The following is a 19,720-nucleotide window of genomic DNA, read 5'->3' as shown; positions in this document are numbered from 1 at the left end:
TCTGCCTGACAGGTAACACGTACAACATTTTCAGAGCAACATTTGCTTAATTTGGAATTATATGAGAAGCAGAATTTTCATTGTAGAAAGGTCATATTTAAAAATGGTTAACTGCACAAGCAAAAGCTTCCAATAGGGATTGATATAAAGCAGGTGGTATTCTGACGGCCATGTGACCAATCAAATTGGCCATTAGTGAAATTAGAATACTGATATGTCTTGAATTTGCGTCCCATGTCATGCGTTTAAAAATGTACAACATCATTTCTGTGCATAAATATATTTTTGGTAAAATTAAAGTGAAAAATATTACATTAGAAAAGTTAACTTCTAATAGTATGTCACAGAAATTGGTTGGGATTCATGTCATGGATTTAGTCACAGTCTGCAAAAACCAAAACCTATGAAAATCATGGTCTTCACAATTTCAGAAATATAATGAAATCAAATACATTATCACCGTGATTGGTTCACTTTTTTATACAAATCTTAAGCAGTGCACAACATTGATTCAAGTTCATATACATAGGCGTGAAATATCAGATATGTTAGCCACTCATGTTCACATTTCTACTCATGAGCTTTCCTTTTAGGTCTGTGGTTTTGCAGTTTTCTCTGTTGCTCTATGATCAGCACCGACTGCCTCTGCTACACATGTAAAACCTTGTGCCCTAAAAAAGAAAACAAAACAGGAACAAATATGTTTAATACCTATTTTTTTTTAATACCTGGAAGGGAAAAAATGGGGAAAAAATATTGATATACTCACTTTAGTAGATCATCCAGTTCTCTTTTGATCTTTTTGACTACTGGGGGACCCAGGTATACTAGAGCCGTGTAGAGCTGGACCAGGGAAGCTCCTGCACGAATCTTATCAAGGGCATCTTGCCCGCTGGCTACTCCACCAACTCCAACAATGGGTAACTGCCCTACAAACTCAAGAAAAAGCTTATTTCCTTAATAAATAATCCACATTTCAATTTATCAGTCCAAATTACAAACACAAATATAAAGTCTTCGGCCTTTTAACATTTAAGGGTACCTTGTGTCAATGTGTACATCTCTCGCACCGTTTGAGTGGACAGCTCTTTCAGAGGTTGACCACTGAGGCCCCCTATCTCATGTTTATTTGGGTCTTTCAAAGTGTCTGGTCTGGAAACAGTAGTGTTGGAAACCATCAAACCATCAACTCCGACCTGAAAAACACAAACGGTTTCCCATCTTCAAAATTAATTGGGCACAAAAAGTTCACATAATCCGTTTAACCAGCGAAGACCGACCTCCATGACGACCTCAGCAACGTCTTGCTTGTCTCGTGTCGAAAGATCCGGCGCAATCTTCACCAGCACAGGCGGCCGGTCCTCACGCCGCAGCGAATCCCGCTCCTTAAGCACCTGAGTAACCACCAACACCAAATGATGAGTGGAACAAAAAGCTGCATGACACAGGACAAAGTTGTAACTCATTTTAGTCATTTCACAGATTTCACTTGTTTCAAAGCAAAAGATTTCAGTCTCTCCCGACAGGCAATCGGATGAAAGGTCGGATGAAATTTGAATCGCCCCTCCTAAAGATATCACACAGGTGAAGGAGAGCTTTGAACCGACTGCCCTAAACTTTAACTATATGAACTTTATTGCAGCATGAAAGACAACGAAAACAGGAAGTTCTTTAAATAAAATAATGTTATCATCACAAGAAATGTGAATCATTCTCCATCTATCACACAAACAGTCTGCAAACTGCATGAGCGTAAAGTCAGAGAAGAGGAGAAATGTTTTAAATCATTTCCATTGAGGAGTAATCGAAATTAATCTTTTATTATCCACGCAAATCTGTTGTAATTAGGTTTAGAGAAGCCCTGAAACCCTGTGTATCTACTGTATATTATCATTATGATTGTTTTTTATTTACTTATTTAAATCACTAGATTTATGCAAAATATAAAATTAACTATACATCTATTGGTACATATATTTTATTTAATGGTGCCCATGTGTGCGCTACATTCGGTCTATATCAATGGGCAGTATGTTTCACGTCAATGAATGCGATTTGTCTTCACATGATTTAACAATATTTTAAAAAACCTGTATGAACACATATTGGTATTACACTGAATTTTAAATGTGTGGTATTGCTCATCTCTACTTCACATATACCTTAAATCACAGAAATGATGAACTACCTTGACCAGAAGGTGGCGCAGTTCTTCCTTGCCCTGTAGGTCTCTAAGGCCAGGAGTGTTGGGGCTGCTAACATTAACTACTAGGTAGTCAGCGAGAGGGCCCAGTGTCCTCACTCCCTCCACATAATCTGACACTGCGTCTGTAGAAAGCTTGTTCTTCCCCAGATTGATGCCAAGAGGTCTACCTGCTGATATTGGAATACAGTACATGTATACAGTTACAGGGCAGTAGGACTTTTCCTGGCACAGCTCAACAGATGTATTCAAATAAGTAGGAAAAAGTACTGAATGTCTTTGTTATTTCCAAGGCACTAAGGGAAATTATGTTATGTAAAGATATGTTGACAGTCTTGAGGAAAAATAAAATTATATGGAACCTTGGCCCCAGTTCCACAAATAAACACGATGTCTTCAAAGTCTTTCAAATTAGGAAATTGTGATTATAATTTACCTTTTGTTAGTTCTGACTGGATATTCTTCCTGGCTTTTAACCTTTCTTGCACTGCAGAAAGACCACAACTATTGAATCCATATCTGAAATACACAAACCACACTAAAGGTATAATACATGAATTATTGGCAAAATATTTACACTACACTACACACACACTATATATATATATATATAATTTTATATATAATATATATAATTATATATATATATATATATATATATATATATATATATATATATATATATATATATATATATATACTTTTTATTTTTTTATTTATTTATTTTTTTTTTTAAATCATATCTACACAGTAGTCAACATCTAAAGTGGATCAAAACCTTTCACAAAATGTTTTCTTGTCTTAGGACAACTTTGATGACAACTTTTTTGATCCACTTCAAATGTTGACTACTGTATGTATATATATATATATATATATATATATATATATATATATATATATATATATATGTGTGTGTGTGTGTGTGTATGTGTGTATATATATATACATATATATATATATATATAAATAAATTAAAGTCAAAGTCCTCATTCACAGATAAACAGTATTGATGCTACAGGTTGATCTGTGCGTTAGGGTTCGTTCAAATCACAAGCTTGAAAGAGAAAGTTCAAACTTCAACTTTAAAATGGCAAACAGCATTTGGCATTCAAAACCTGCAACATGGACAAACGCCACTCATTTACTCCATCCGGAGGGACTCCACCCTTGTTTGAATGCCTGTGAAAAATCTCTACAAAACACTGGCTGACGATATTGGTGTGTGACAATAAAAGTATAATTGTTAACGTTAGCAAATTCAACAGACCATAGACTTTCTTTACATTATTGACTTATAAAATAGAAAACCTAGTGAAGCCAGAAATTCAGAAAAAGTTAAAAGATATTCAATGTACTTGATCAAGTATTTCCAATTTGGAAGAAAAATCATATTTATTATTATGAGTTGATTAATTTAAGTGTTTCGGCATGTAGTGAAGTTTCAAAAATATTTAAAAACGTACGTTTAAAAACAAACGTATATTCAGTGGACCGATAAGAGCTATACTCAAACTGGAAGCTTTCTTCAGGAGAAGCTGGCACGTCTGCAGCTCATTTGCATATTCTCCATGGTGAAAGTAAACACTGTTTGTGTGACAGAGATGCTAATACCATCTTACCCAAAATTATGCAATTTTTCACCAACTAGTCTGTATAACTTATCTTACCAAGAAAACATAACCTGAGAGGTACTTTTTGATAACATCGAATTTAGCTATATTTTTTTATATACTAAGTTAAATGTTAAGTTAAATGTTCAGTTCCTTTTAAGACAAAAAAAGTACTAGTAGAGCACAAGAAAAGAATAGTACAGCATAAGAATAAAATACAGAACACTTTTTCTTAATGATTACCAAGATAAGTAATTGAAAATTGTTATATATATATATATATATATATATATATATATATATATATATATATATATTTTATTTAAATATAAATTAGTAGCTTAGTCAATGTTTGTTCAAACATAATGTCAAATAATTAGCACATCCAAGATTGAATTTAACAAACATATTCTAGTATTTGGTCCATAACTCCATAAAGTAGATAATAGTAGCATATAAAGTATACTATTCTGACCCTTCTACTTGAGTGTACTAGTTTATGACAAACTGTCACATCTGTGTCGAATAACTCCTTGAGGATGACTACCTTAAATGGCCTGGTCTTTCTTGCTCTGCCTCTACAAAATCCCCTGCGCTTGCTTAAGTGTGTTAGAGTTTGGTAAAATACTTGTCAACAGAAGGCATTTTACCTTGGGAGAAATGTATATAGTCATTGTTATTGGGGGAAAAAAAGCCTCGCACCTTCAAAACTCATGCATCCCGAAACAAATAGATTTCTGAATAAGGAAAATTGTGTGTTAGGTGTTGACTGTGGCTCTCTGGGCCCATATGAAACCCAGCGTGCTAGAAACCTGTGCGTTCTGTTTGATCCTAACTTTAATTTGACAAACCGATCAGTGCTGTTGTAAAATCATGCTTTTTTTTCATCCCTGTCAACTTTCTGAAGTAAAACCCTTTTTATCACAGTATAGTTTTTAAAAGGTTTTTCATGCCTTCATAACAGCTCATTTAGATTCTTGTTATTGGCGACTCCCAAAACCAAAATATGAACCTTTCATTAGCCTTAATAGGGGCACTTTAAAATGAAGACCTGATTATTTTAGGAACCTAGTCAGAAGTCTTTTTTTTTTTTTTTGGTGATACTTTTCAAAGACATAAGTTTCCTGACAGTTCTCTCTCAACTGTTCCACTGTCAGCTTTAAATCTAAGAATTCAATGGACTATGGAACGCCTCTAATTAGTTATCATTTGGTCAAAACGTTGAACCACAATGTTCCTGTTTAAATAGAGAAATAATATGATACAAAACATAAAAATATATTAGCGTTATTATGCTGTTTTAGGTGGGTGTACTTATTTTTGCAACAACCTTTTTATCACTTTGATAAGGAAATCTTATTTTACTGAATAATTCTGAAATGCTTCTTTGGGAATTGATCGAGCAGACCTGCTTGAACATCAGATCTCCAAATAATCCCAGTCTTCTAAATAAAGAATAACTGATTAATTCCAAGAGTTGTGTACTCATTTAAGCTGAGGGAGTAAATGAACCTTAGTTGGAAAACTCGTTTTTAAATTATAATGGTTAAAAACAGATATTCAAAACTCTATTCGGACAGCTAGGTTTGTCTTTTTAGCAGAAATGTAGACATACCTGTTGATGACAGCTTGGTCCGACTCCAGTCTAAATACCCGTGGCTTTGGGTTGCCATCCTGTGCCTTTGGGGTTACGGTTCCCACCTCCACGAAACCAAAGCCCAATCTATAGAGGCCATCCACTGCCTCGCCATGCTTGTCAAAGCCTGCTGCTAACCCGACTGGGTTCTGGAACTTTCGACCCATCACATGCACTTCCTGATGGGAACAAATGTGAAAATAAGTTTGACTTTAAATTTACCTTGAGGAAAAAAAAAAACTAAACTAAACACTGAAACAAAGTTCGTGCCAACTAATAGCACAAACCAATACAGGTTTTTCAGTTACCTATACCAATATACTACATGTACACTACATGGCCACCTCGAAATCCAAGAGCTTTCTTACCCTGCATGGACAGCAATGTAGGACATTTGTAAAATAGTCCATGGGACATCAGAGGTTCAACCATAATTTTTCAAAGCAATGAAAAATCTTGTGCAAAAGACCCCAGAAAAAAACAAAATTTTCAAAAAAGAATTTTCATTTTGGGGTGAACGATCCCTTTAAAATGTAAAAATGAAAATCTAAAACAACTGATGAAAAAGACTCCTACAGCAATTGTTTGTATTTAACACACTGACCAGTGAGGCCGGGTCCTTGTAGTTGTTGTAAGGCACAAGTCCAAGACCAATCACCCGAACGGCCATGACATGAGCCATCTCTGCTCCCACAAACCTCTGCAGCACAGGCATGAGTGCACTGGCATAGAAACGCTCGTCTCCGGAGGCTGTGAGGTATCCCAGGAACAGGGCACTGCCACATCCTATAATCTTTAAGGCATCTTTCGCTTGTTTCTGAAAAGATCAAGAGAGGATACTTAAGCAACAAGAGACCAACACTTTTTTTTCTGTCGTCCAAAAAATAGTGCGCAAAGAAACGTTTTAAATATGAAGAAAAATTTAATATGAAGGCTTTCCTTTATTCCCCAAAATTGCGTATATTACAGGTTATGTAAGTATCCACTAACCAATTTAAAAAAAAATAAAATAAAACCTTTACAAAAAGTCCTAGGTCTGCACTATGGATCAGTGGTGATACAATGTCAAAATTTCCTAAGTATTATCCCGGATTTTTATTTTCTACTTTGCGTGTGTGCGTGTGTGTGTGTGTGTGTGTGTGTGTGTGTGTGTGTGTGTGTGTGTGTGTGTGTAATGCATTTAATCAATCGCTATTAAAATCAACTGAGACTATTATCCTGATTTAAGGGGGTTACAGAGGGATTACTGTGATTTTACATTCACACAAACTGAGACAACCAGGACCTAAACAACGTAAGACGCAAAACAACAAAAGGCCACAGCAAAGAGCGTGCATTTATCAGCAAATGCACGCTATGCTTGATCTGACGACGCTTTTAAAAACACAAAACTTAATCCAAGAACAGCGAAACATCGCTTATTCACCTTCAGTCGTCCCGCCATGAGTGTTGTGTGACACCATCCAAACAACGTGCGTGGAGCACTTCGCTGCTCACTTCCTGAACGAAATCTCGCGAGAGTGAAGTAGTGGCGAGCCCCTCAGGGAGAAATTAATTCGAGATATTTGTTATATAACACAGTTAAATGAGTGATTTTGAACAGTTAATTGAGTGGAAATTACTGTGGCAATCGTTTTTTATATTGTTCTACAAAATGTGTCAAAAATCCATGGAATTAACATCAGTACTGCCAAAGCATTACAGTGTGCTTCTCCTTATTTGTCTGTTATACAGTGTTAAATAGCCTAACTAGTAACACAGAGGATGGCAAAGAACACTTTTCTATTTTCACTGTATGGGTTAGTGTGGCTTAAAATCAAAATGTCTTTATTTGACAAATCTGTGGATGGCAATGTATTGGAGGCTTTTGGAATGGAGAATCTTGGTTTAAAGTCAGATTTTGCATGTATTTGAGTGCCTGCTCCCATTTCCCTAATGAAGTTAGTTCACATTCACTGTTTTCACAAAGTGAGATTTCAGATTTGCCTAAGATGTACGTAGGCTCCCTGTTTTTTAGTCCACACAAACCTTCCTAGACTGAAGGTTGCTATTATCAGTCATGGCTTTCTCAAAGCAAGTGCTTGTTTGTTGTTGGATTTCAATTTTTTTGATACCGCATACGACTTGTATGGATGAATCAGAAGAACGTGGACACGAGAAAGATTATGGCAGGAGAATTCTGGAAATTCACGAGGGAATAGCGTATGAATTTGTTCAGGAGTCCGTGCCATGGGCTGAAGCCTACGAGAACTGTGAAAAACAAGGGGGACATCTTCTGAGGGACTTGAGTGTTGAGATTAAGGAGCTTGTACAAACCCAGTCCACAGAATCTGGACCGTGGTGGGTCAGTCGGGAGTTGATGTATAAAAATTCCAAGAGTCGTGAGTAAAGTTCACAGTTTTTCTGGCTGTAGATCTAAACTTTTTTTGCCCTTACTATTTATAACAAGGAAGGTCAAACCTGGGCCTAAAATAGAAAGTGCTTATAGATGGTGCAAGTTAAATGTAACAATCTCCTGTGAACAGTTGAGTTGCACTTTATATTAAGTGTAATTAACTACTATGTACGTACATTAGAAAATCGGTACAATGTGCTTATCGTGTTCATATTGTATTGTAAAAGACTTTTGCTTCAACTGAGGTGGGATACGAGTAAGGACAGGGACAGGTATTGTGGTGTGGGTAAGTTTAAGGATATGTTATGGTGTTAGTAACTATGTAAGTAGATGTGTACAAATGCAAGTACAGAAATTAATTACCGATGAAATTACATAAAGGTGTTTTTAACTTAACATATAGGCTGTTTATTAATTAGAAAGCAATTCTGCATGGCCATATTTTAAATCTCCACCCCATAACATCCTTAGAAGCTACCTTAATAAAGAGCACTATGCAGCAAATGATGAGCTTGTTGAGGCAAAAGTAATATTTAATAGTTAATGAACTGATTGATCCCCACTAAAGTGTGACCAGGTTTGGTATTCCATTGACTTCCTGGAGTCTGTACGAAGGAACTGAATTTGATTAGGCAGGGCAAACTGATGTTAGTGCAGTATTTTAGCATGTATCCTGCTGTTCGTAACATACTGCTTTGCCTAAAAAAGGTTCAATTAGAACCAAGAAAGCCTGACGCTATATGGAAATATGGAAATCAATGTCTTTTTATTGTGTAATCTCAAAAATATCTTATTCTTTGCTGATTCTAAGGAGAGTTTAGAGCAATTAAATAAATTACACTATATAGTTTATGGATATTTTTACATGTTTGGGTGTGTTTACAGGATTTGAAGCTGTTTCAAAATCACCTGTTAAAAATGATGGCAATGTCAGTAAAGACCACTTAGCTTGCACCTATATGGTCAAAGATCCGTTTCAGCTGGTGACCACACCCAACTGCAACATGAGCTTTAGCTCCCTCTGCATGCGAGGTACGGAAACAAATCACCTCTCCTCAGCACAAACATAGCATAAACCAACATTGTTTGATGATGTTAGCTAGAAATGAAACTGCTTGCTACAAAATTTCTTTTTAATATGGAGTAATGTCGTAGTTGTGCCGTTGCAGTTTTAAATACACATCTGACGTCAAATGAAACAAACAAAAGGAGCCGCAGAAGTCTTACTGACACATTGACGTCACTGGAAATCAGTATAGGAAATACTTCTATGCTTTTGCAGGTTGGTGAGGTTATTGAGTACAAGAATCTATTCCTTTGTTTTATTTGTGTCCTATATTAAGAATTTTTTAAAAGAGGAAAATGAGAGGTAGTGTTTGGGATACATATATGAAAAAGTTTAGACCACAAGACCACTTGGTCTCTGTGAGCTTGATCGAAATGGCTTGTTATATATCACGGTGAACCGGTTGATGGATGTAAAGAGGTTTATTACTTGATACTGCTATAATGGGCCGGATCATGATCAAACACTGTGTGAATAATATCATTAAATTAAAAAGAGTCCCCAAGAGTTTTAAAGAGTGACATACAGAGTAGGTTAAAATCCCAAGAACAATCCAAGAACTTGTGATCATTTTAACCTTTCTTGTCTATCTTGCAGAATGCCAAAGCAATGTTGAAGGATTTGGAGACAACAACAGAAGAACTATCAAGGGAAAACAAGGTGATTAATGCATTATATTATACAAAATTATTAATACATTAAATTATTGTATATAGCAATTCATTATAGTATTTTTTTCAGTTGGTCTAGCATATCAGATTTGTAACAGCCTCTAAAAATGAATAGTATAAAAATCTTTTTTTCATTATAAATATATTTTTAAGAGTATTTGCCAAGCTTTAAATTTCAATCGTCATTTGTGTAAGCCAGAAAGGCTGCCATGCATACATAATCAACAAAAATGTAATGATATCCCAAGCACTGGCCCAATATGGCAAAGAACAGTTTATTTAGCTATGGCCTAAAAAACTCTAATACTGGTACTGAGCAAACATACCATCCTTATTGTTGATCCCTCCATAACACTAATGATAATATTCTCTATTATTCTATGCTTCATAATCTTTAAGACATAATTTTTAATTTATAATTCCATTTATTTTCAGCATAACACATTGATGTATCCATGTAAATTGTTCTTTTTTTACCTCTTTATTGGATAGATCCAATACCTGCAAAATATATATAATCACCTCCAAACGAGTGCTATAATCAGTCCAAATCAGCTTGAAGAAATTTTGAACAGCACTGCAGCCATGCTTTTGTACTCGCAAGAGTGTGAACCTGAAAACATGGATGATGTAAGTCAAGTTGTCAAGTTGTCAGTTTTAATTTTTGGGCTGATTGTGTCTTTCTCTCCAGATGCTTTACATTGTTATAGCTATTTAACTGTGAATACTTCTTCCTTTATTTATTTATTTATTTATACAGCTTGAGGACCTCATCACTCTTGCCGGCCATATTTATGGAAAGGCTCTGACTGATAACGGTAACATTGTCAAGGAACTTCCAACAGGCACTATTTATGTCACAAGGTCATTATTAGTTGTGTTATTACTAGCCTATAGCATCATATGAAATGATTCGCAGTTAATCGATTGCTGTGTCTCCATAGGCAAGATTCAAGCACCCTGGGTGGAAAAACTGTTGGCTCAACAGATGGAGGATATTGCCAACTTCCATCTATTTCTGCAATGACTGGTCAGCTGCCACTTGGGAATGTCAATGTCCAGGTTTGCTAACATCCAAATCTTGATTTTAAAGCCATAAAATCAACTACATGTTTATTTAAATATTAATATTTGTATAGTAGTCAATCTAAAAATGTAATAAATTCTTTATATAGTACATATTTCTGGTGGCATGTCATGATTTTTGTTGACCCTGGTACAACGTTTTAATCCAAATATTTACTCTTGACCATATCTCCATATCTCTACACCTAAACCTAAACCCTAAACCCTAAAATCAGATTTAATTCTAGATACTGAACGATACTGATGTACAAGCACCAGATCGTAAGCCTAAACTTCACAAAAGCAGTTTGTTTTTTAACCCCGTTTCTGTCGTATATAGAAAATTATAGACAAATCATCTCACAGTCATTACACTTTTAAGATGATAAAAACTTTATCGTTACAGCTCTTCCAATTTAAAGAGAATCCATTGGAAACCAAGTCCAACGAAAGCATCACTGGAACAACCTGCAGCTTTTCTTTGCAGAACGGAAGCTCTGCAGTCAAATTCTCACATCTGCCAGAGAACATTGAGGTGAAAACAAATAAATCAACTCATTCTGTCACGCATTAGTTAAAGAACCCTACTGAACTAACTTCATCAGTTTCAATTCGAACTGTTATCTGTAAAGCTGCTTTGAAACAATAAAACAATGAGATAAGCGCTTTAAAAGTTTTTATTGAACTAAATAGATGATTCGCTCTGTACAGATATATCTGCCACGGCCTCAAGCCTCTGAGCCTGAAGTTGTAGATATAAAGTGGAAACCAGGGTTTTCTGTCACCTCAACCTTCAACATCTCAGACGTGAATGTGACTGTGATTGTTACAGCAATACCAAATCAAAACGTAACTCTCAATGTTACTTTGCACCCACCAGAGGAGGCAAACGCCACTTATTTGAACCAAAGCAATAATCTAACCTACAAAGGTAAAGTTTGGAAAATAAATGAATAAAATTAAAAGTTAACATGTATTATTCAAAGACTGTTGCTACTTTTAGTAAGGGATTAAGATTACCAAAATGAGATTAAGATTTCCGTGCATTTATTTATTTATTTTTTTGCAACAGACAATTATCGCTGGCTGATCACCCCTGAAATGACGAAGGGGATTGAGGGGGCCTGGAAGGTGGCAATATTGCCAACTGATTACTCCTCAAGTGAGATGCTGACCTTTAAAATCTCAGTTTTTGTAACCAAGTGCCTGTTTTGGGACACTGAGCTTGGAGACTGGAGTAGAGAGGGCTGCAAGGTGAGACTCCATAATAATTGGTTGTTTAATGAACATTTCATTTACAGTTTTTTCATGATGTTTGTAATATCGTGTCTATTTAAAGGTTGGTCACAATACATTGCCGAACCTAACTCACTGTTTGTGCAACCACACAACATTCTTTGGGAGCTCTTTCTTCGTGATGCCCAACCAAGTTGATTTGTCGCAGACGGCGGCTTTGTTTGCCACAGTAAAAGAGAACTATATAGTTGTGGTTTTGCTCAGCTGCTTCTTTGCCCTCTTCCTGGTGGTTGTAATGTGGGCCTGGTATGCAGACCGCAAAGCTCTCAGAACGGTACAGTATACTAACATTCACTCTCCAAATTAACACACTCATGTGGCTTGTTAGGGAAAGAGATACTATGACTAAACGTACAGTTTTCACCTAATGGATGAAAAAACAGCTGACAAAATCCCGGTTCTAAGAGTGGCGAAGCCATTTTTGGACATTTGAAAATTAAAAAATTGGTTTCATTAAAAAATAAAACTGAAAAAAAAAATTGTTTTTGTAAGTAAGAAAATGGCAGTTGAGAATAGGCTACTATTCTTAAGAATGTTTTGAATCTGGCCCCAGAATATGAAGATATTTCTTTTTCCTAGTGGAACCAACAAGAAAAATCACATTCCAATCACATTTAAAACAGCCACTGAAGTGCATTTCCTAGTAAAATATAATGGTCATTTGATCTTGTGAAGCGAAGTCACTTCAGTCACCACAACACCTAGTCTTTAACTTAAACTTAAAACTCGTTTCAGTTTAATAGAACTACAAAGTGCTCTAGAGCGCTGCATATAGGACGTTAAGAAATATGTTATTAAATAGGTTTGGTTTGTGCAGTTACAGACGTTTGTTTACCGTGTCCTAATGTCAGCCAGTTTCACTCTCTAGGAGACAAGACACCACTTTTAAATAAATGTAAATGATTTTTTACTTTCGCCATGTCAACACATAATAGAATATCAATGCTAAACTGATTCCACTTCATCCGCTGCCACTGATACAACAAGATCCTTGATAAATATTCCTGTAATGGGGTGAAATACCTGTGTCCACAGCGCAAGATGACTTTGTTGGAGGACAACCATCCATGTGCCATGTACAACTACCTTGTGAATGTGCAAACAGGCCACAGAAGAAAGGCTGGCACCACAGCGAAGGTGATACGCAATATGTACACTAAAATAAAGGACCTTTAACATCTGTTTTACGAAAGGTTATTTGTGGCAAAAGAAGGCTCTTTAGATTATAAAAAAGCAAGAAAGATGGTCCTTTAAAGAACCTTTGACTGAATGGTTCTTTGTGGAACCAAACATGGTTCTTGTATCATATAGCTGTGAAGAACCTTCATTTTGTATGCTTGTATGTATGCTTGTTTCTTTTGCTTTTTGATATGTTTAGAAGGTGCTTAATTCATGTCTTACTTTTCACCAGGTTAAGATGACCCTTCAATTCAAAGAGGGGCAAAGTGAACAGTACAATTTGACTGACCCCGAGAAGCCGGTGTTTGAGAGAGGAGGGGTGGATGTGTTCCTGTTCAGTATGCCCTTCTCTCTTGGAGAACTGCAGAGCATTGACATATTGCATGACAACTCAGGTGGAAACCCCGACTGGTAGGTGTCTACTCGTCCTGTCTTTTGCATGCCTTTTCGTATTTTTGCATAGCAAGGCAGAAACTGAGTACACTTGAAGCGAGTATTATGTGTTGTTTACTATTGCTAATATTAAGTCCACAATAAATTTAAATCCAGAAAAGTACTGCGTTGTTCAATACAAATCAGTACAAAATTATTGGCCAAACCATTCCAGTTTGTGACACGCTATAGCTCTTGAAAGCTCTAGTTATCCAATATCTGATAACGCAAGACTAGTTGTTGAACAAACAAGGATTTCTGATTTCATTAAAAAAGGTCCAAAGGCTAATTTAACTTTCAAAATTCTTCTTTAATCTATGGCAGAGCGGTTCAATCCTGTCAGTCTTTAGCGTCAGTGCTAATCAAACACAACCGGATCATCTAATCAAAGTCTTTAACATTAGTAGCAACATCTAAGCAAGGAGCAGGACTGGACATGGCTGAATTATGAAGTGATGGGTGAGAAAAGTACGTGTATGAATGAATTAGGTTGCATACGGCTCACATCACAAAATGTTCCTTCAGGTACTTGGACAAAGTTATGGTGCAGGATTTACAGACACAGGAGGTCACACACTTTCTGTGCTCCACCTGGCTGAGAGGTGAAATATGCAAGAGGACCTTCAACTCAGCTAACAAGAACGAAGTTGCAAGCTTTGGGTAAAGACTTTAACATACATTCTCATAGAAACAACATCTAAGTATTAAAGCTATACCTGCAATACCAGTCAAACGTTTGGACACATTATTCATTATTATATTATTTTCCCCCGTTTCAGATTTATAGTCATCAATGAATCAAATTAAAAGTACTTAATCATATCAAGCTCAAATTTAAAGAAGCCACTCTTATCTTATTGCTCATCAGGGCATGTGGTCAAGACCGATTGATATCATTTTGCATTTTTACATTTAGAAACTTTAGAACATTTTAATCTAAAGCAGTGGTTCCCAACCTTTTCTTGTTTGAGGCACCCTTGGAAAGCCTTTCAAAAGTTCCCGGCACCCCTTATAAGGAAATAGATATTTAAAATCTCCGTAGCTTTTTTATTATTATTTATTTATTTGTTTCATTTCGAGAGTTTGCATGCAACAACACCTTATACCTAGTCCTAGATGATATGAGAATACTGTTTACACCAGTGGTTCCCAACCTTTTCTTGTTTGAGGCACCCTTGGAATTTTTTCCCCGAAATTTTGGCGGCACCCTCAAAAGATCTCACGGCACCCCTTAGTGCCGCGGCACACTGGTTGGGAACCACTGATCTAAAGTGTAATTAGCTTTTTTATTGAACTGTTGTGTAAAAATAAAATTTGACGTTCTCTATAAGCCTTTGAAACAACAAGAGACAGCCAGTCTTTACAGAACGTCTTACAGTATTTTTAAATAACAATTTTGGTTACATGCGCCCTCCCAAACCGACCCCCGTCCCAGCAATATCTTCCAGACCCGGACGTCTTCTGGTTTCCGTGATGAGCACATCTGGGTGTCAGTCGTGGACCCCACGCGGCGCAGCCCTTTCACGCGTGTTCAGAGAGTGTCCTGCTGCATGTCTCTGCTGCTCTGCACCATGGCCATTAACATCATGTTCTGGAACCTTCCTGTTGATGAAGAGTCTCCTGTCCTTCTAAAGATAGGTCAGAAAACTTCCCCTCGGCATTTTTCATTTTCTAAAATTATATAATGCACAAATGCGACGCCTCACTCTCTACGCCACTCGGGTGTTTTTATGCAATGCGTCATATTTGAGAGAGTCATGCTTTGAGGACGCATATTTTGTTCAGCTGCTTATTCGTTACGCATAAGCATTGTAAATATTATTTAAAAAATAATGCATAATACGATATTAGTCAGTTAAAGGGATAGTTCACCCAAAGTTGAAAATTATCCGGACCTGTATTCTGTTCAGTGCAAAAAAGTTTCTGAACAATGTGGGTACTAAAAAGCTGCTAGAAGCTATTGATTTCTATAGTGTTTTTGTTGTATTACCCTTAACGGTGGCATTATAAATATAAATGTACTCAAAGGTTTTTCTTGGGTATTGCAGGCTCTTTTACACTGACATGGCAGGAGTTCATGGTAGCCATAGAGAGCGGCCTTTTCATGTTCCCCATCAACATCCTGATCATCACTATCTTCAGACACATCAAACCACGCATCCTCCTGAATAAAGAGAAAGCCGACACCACCAAGAAAACAACGCCAGCTGCTGCTGTTTCTATGAACACTATCATAAAGGTTCTTGCAGAAGTCATTTTGAAGCATAGTAATCGCTTTCTGCAATAATACACACGTGTGAGCAAAATGTCATGTTACTGTTATTAAGTGAATGTTCTCTTCCTACTCTTAGGAAACCGTGGGACTGTTAAATCATCTGAGCAAAAGCCCCAAAAACATGCTGCCTGCCAAAGAGATACGGCCTGAGACCAGTGGAGATCTTTTCTGGGCCCTGCATAAAGTGAATGACGTCCTTCAGATTATGCAAGGTTACTTGATCAGTATTACATACATTTAATTTCTATATGTCATTTACTCAAGATGCATGTACTCAAATAAAATCTGTATTATTTTAATATCACTGAAATACTATTATAGCTTTAACTTGTATTTTTAATTTGTTTTTATATTTTACGTTTTTATAGTTTTAGTATATTTGTTGTGCTTTCGTTGTATATCATTATATTATATTTTATTATATTATTATATTCATTTTATTAATTGATTAACTTTATTCATAATAAAGAGAAAGGTTTTTTTTAATGACAATTTTACAATGAAAAAATTAGCTGTGTATTAAGCTTTAAGTATATACCATGTGACATAATGCTTAATATTAAGTAATCCTTCATCATAAATATTTTTTTACTCATCAAAGCTCTGCTGTGTGTTTTCATTCAGTGGAAAATGTTGGTGATCCCCACTGGTCGTACTGCGGCCGCTTTGTGCTGTATTCACTGAGCCACATCTCTAACCTGCTGGAGCATGTGGGAGAAAAGGGCTTTTTCCTTAACGAGGAGCTCCGGCAGGCCCGGGGGACAGTCGGTGTGCTGCTGAAGAAGGCTGAAATGGTTACTGTCCAGCATGCTTCCCAAAGGTCAGGACTGTCACCTCCGCAGAAACTCCTGTTTGTAAAAGACGACTCATTTTTACAAGAAACTCAAAACCATTTAGGATCGCTTTGTCCTTCCGTAGTCTTTCTAATCTCACATTCCTATTATTTCTTCTCATCCATCACTTACTAGTCCGTAATATACTACAAGCATCAGTTCAGCACATTAACTGTTCAGTTGTTCTTTGAAAAACACAATAATAAGCAGATGCTCTTGTTAGCTGCAACGCAAGAACTCTATTAAAAATTTGTTGTTGTTGTTGTTGTTGTTCCAGCCAACCATCTGTGCAGGCGCAGAAGAAACAGGGCTGGTGGTTGCCTTGGTGGTTTCTTTTTATTGGCTGGTTCCTGCTTTTTGCCATGAGCGGTCTTTCCACCTTCTTCACCCTGCTTTACGGCTTCCAGTACGGAAGAGAGTCTTCCATACAGTGGGTGATCACTCTTACATTATCTCTCGTCCAAAGCATCTTCATCTTGCAGCCCCTTAAGGTAAGAACCAGTGGGGACTTCTTCTCAAGACAATAAAAGACTTTAAGGCATTGATTTCAAACTCGATTCCCGGAGGGCCACAGCTCTGCAGTTTTGCTCCAACCCTGATCAAGGGCTGTAGGGTCACTAGAAACCTCCAAGCAGGTGCGATTTAGAGCTGGTTGGAGCTGTGGCCCTCCAGGAATTGAGTTTGAGACCAGTGCTTTAAGGTATAGGAACACTGAAGAATGATTCTTTTACACAATAACATCATACAAACTTGGTAACTTGATCTCTGCCAGAGCTTAATTGTGTGGTATTTTACACCAAGCATTAAGCCTTTATGCTAAAGTATACTTTAAAGTAATTTCTGTTGAAATATATTCGTTTTTACACTTAAAGCAGTACTATGTATCTTTTTATGCGTTCAAAATGTGCACAAGCTTTAATGTATAATGTATAATGAGCGGGTACATCATGAATTCATCTTCCAAACCGCCTTTTTGCTTCGCCCTTTTCGGGGCGTCGCCGCTGCGGAGTAACACATACCTGCGTGAATCGCCATAGATATAAACTTCGGTTAGAATGTTCTTCCGCGGGAGGCGTGCAGTTCCTTTATTGGCCGCTAGATCGCCAAAAGTTACGTAGTGCTGTTTTAACACGATATTGCAATTTTAGCCAATTTAAAGTATATTAATCAAAATGTTGTAATAGCATATTACAGTTAAAAAAATTCTCAAGTACTTCACGTGCGCTTTAGCATGTTAGCCCAAACATTAAAGCATGTTCTTCTTTAAAATGTAACAAAATATTATTAAAATATAATGCACTTGAATGTAAAACCTTTAATTTGGCGTTATTACAATGTGCGCTTTTTAGTGTGGAAAGAAACACAGTCAACTTTAAATACACTTAAATGGCCTTGAATTTTATAAAATAAAACCTACAATTTTAAGTAATAAAGTGCATTTTGAAGAAGAGCAGCTTGAACAATCTTCTCCTTTTTGGAGTAAAGGAATAATGCGATCTATCTAGTGCTGAGTAATAAGTACGAATGAGTGAATGCATCATTCTTTTGCGTGAATGCTTCTTTTAAACTACCGTTTGCCGTCTATTTAATCTCATTGACGTCCAGGAGAAACATTTGAGATCTCACGTGTTCTCCTCCTAACTGTTATGGGTGACAGGTGATATTTGTGGCCATCTTCTTTGCCATGATCCTGAGGCCAGTCGCTGTGGAGAACAACGAGGAGGTTGAACTGCTCCTGCAGGGTGAGAAACGTGCACACCAAAAAAAAACTAAAGAACTCGGCCTGTGCCGATATCAGACGGCCTTCTCATTAACGCTTTGTTGCCTTTTCACAGAGCAAAAGCAAAAATGTGAAGAATACTCCGGGAGGTCAATATCCTGATCGCGTCTCACCCCGGACTCTTGATTTGAGACGTCGTCAAACTCACCCAATTTTATTCTAGATTTTGGTGTTGGGAACAGAGGATGCCATTTTCCATGCAAATGACTGGCGTCTCGCTGTCTCTTGCAGATTATAATCCGTTTGCGTAGACAGACTACTTTATTTTTCATGTTTATATTTTAGTCATCATCACGTACGTGTACAGATCTTTGCATCGAAATCTAGCAACATATTACTGATTTAGTCTATACTGTTACAATAACAACAGTGCATATAGTTTAGCACACGACCTTGTCTTATTTAAAGTTTTCTGATCAAATCAGAAAAAAGGGTTTTCTAATGGTTCACGGCAATCATTTAACTGTCAAATTGAGATTCACACAAGGTTATTTATTGTCTAATCGTACATGAACATATCTACACTTTGGTGGCCAGTATCATACTATACGTCGCAAATGTTTGGTTGATTTACTGCAAAAGCAGATTCTCATTTCACTCACGTAACTGTTCAGTAACTAGTACCGCTGTGCGTCTGCTGTAATTGTTGAGCTTTGCTTCGTGTCATTTCAGTATGAGGGGTAGGTCAGTGTGAATGTTGAAACTATTTTACATAAAAAAAACACTGAATATTCTCACTATTGCGTCTCAGTTTAATTTATGCAATTTATGAAAATTCTAATAAATGTATTTTAGTATAACTAAATCAATAAATGATTTATTTTACAATGCATTTCAGTGTATCAATCAAAATATATCTGACATTCGGTGCTGTTATATACACTGCTGTTCAAGCGTTTTTGCTGCTTAATATTTTTATAGTAAACACTAGCGAATTTTAACAATTAATACATGAATGAATAAAAATAAATAAATCAAAGTTGCTTTATTTAAACGTATTCTTCATGAATAAATAAATGAAAGAAAGAAAGAATATTTTTGAATGGTAGTGCATCACACCACAAAAAAAATAAAAAAGTTTTTAATATTGTTTGAGATTAAAATGATGGCTGCTAAACATTAAGTAATAGATTTAAAAAAATCTAATATTTTTAATTATTTTGCTCAAATAAATACCTTTTTAGTGAGCATGAGAGACTTATTTCTAAATAAATATACTGTTTGAGAAGTAGGCTAGTGATAATAAACACAACTACATACAGTAGTCTTGTTTTAA

General features: G+C 36.3%; 2 protein-coding genes across 2 annotated transcripts; one reads left to right on the top strand and one right to left on the bottom strand.

Annotated features, from left to right (window-relative positions):
• Positions 1–465: 465 nt before the first annotated feature.
• On the bottom strand, positions 466–6,985 carry dhodh (dihydroorotate dehydrogenase). Its single transcript, XM_043243706.1, has 9 exons — positions 6,879–6,985; positions 6,057–6,269; positions 5,432–5,631; positions 2,640–2,722; positions 2,189–2,376; positions 1,281–1,394; positions 1,043–1,196; positions 770–929; positions 466–671 (listed from the first exon to the last, which is right to left on the bottom strand). Exons 1-9 carry the CDS (start codon positions 6,894–6,896, stop codon positions 590–592), a joined length of 1,212 nt encoding a protein of 403 aa, XP_043099641.1. The 5' UTR covers positions 6,897–6,985; the 3' UTR covers positions 466–589.
• Positions 6,986–7,490: 505 nt separating this feature from the next.
• Positions 7,491–19,429, top strand: pkd1l3 (polycystic kidney disease 1-like 3). Its single transcript, XM_043243702.1, has 21 exons — positions 7,491–7,833; positions 8,733–8,879; positions 9,017–9,129; positions 9,511–9,573; positions 10,077–10,214; positions 10,345–10,448; positions 10,529–10,646; positions 11,056–11,184; positions 11,361–11,580; positions 11,722–11,903; positions 11,989–12,219; positions 12,981–13,082; positions 13,357–13,535; positions 14,082–14,216; positions 14,992–15,194; positions 15,605–15,795; positions 15,908–16,043; positions 16,456–16,651; positions 16,942–17,155; positions 18,322–18,406; positions 18,500–19,429. Exons 1-21 carry the CDS (start codon positions 7,512–7,514, stop codon positions 18,544–18,546), a joined length of 3,255 nt encoding a protein of 1,084 aa, XP_043099637.1. The 5' UTR covers positions 7,491–7,511; the 3' UTR covers positions 18,547–19,429.
• The last annotated feature ends 291 nt before the right edge of the window (positions 19,430–19,720 follow it).

The sequence above is a fragment of the Puntigrus tetrazona genome, chromosome 7 (assembly GCF_018831695.1).
Source record: "Puntigrus tetrazona isolate hp1 chromosome 7, ASM1883169v1, whole genome shotgun sequence".
Classification (NCBI taxonomy): domain Eukaryota; kingdom Metazoa; phylum Chordata; class Actinopteri; order Cypriniformes; family Cyprinidae; genus Puntigrus; species Puntigrus tetrazona.
Note: the sequence above shows the minus strand (reverse complement) of the source record. Positions and strands in the feature narration are given on the sequence as shown.

What these genes read in the sequence shown, in the direction of transcription:
- pkd1l3 (XM_043243702.1), top strand. Translation starts at nt 7,512, where the DNA reads ATGGCTTTCTCAAAGCAAGTGCTTGTTTGTTGTTGGATTTCAATTTTT. An exon ending in AGGCTGGCACCACAGCGAAG is followed by an intron (nt 13,083 to 13,356) that starts GTGATACGCAAT and finishes ACTTTTCACCAG; the next exon opens with GTTAAGATGACCCTTCAATT. An exon ending in GGTTGAACTGCTCCTGCAGG is followed by an intron (nt 18,407 to 18,499) that starts GTGAGAAACGTG and finishes GCCTTTTCACAG; the next exon opens with AGCAAAAGCAAAAATGTGAA.
- dhodh (XM_043243706.1), bottom strand. An exon ending in GATGTACACATTGACACAAG is followed by an intron (nt 930 to 1,042) that starts GTACCCTTAAAT and finishes TTGAGTTTGTAG; the next exon opens with GGCAGTTACCCATTGTTGGA. An exon ending in GAACTGGATGATCTACTAAA is followed by an intron (nt 672 to 769) that starts GTGAGTATATCA and finishes TTTCTTTTTTAG; the next exon opens with GGCACAAGGTTTTACATGTG.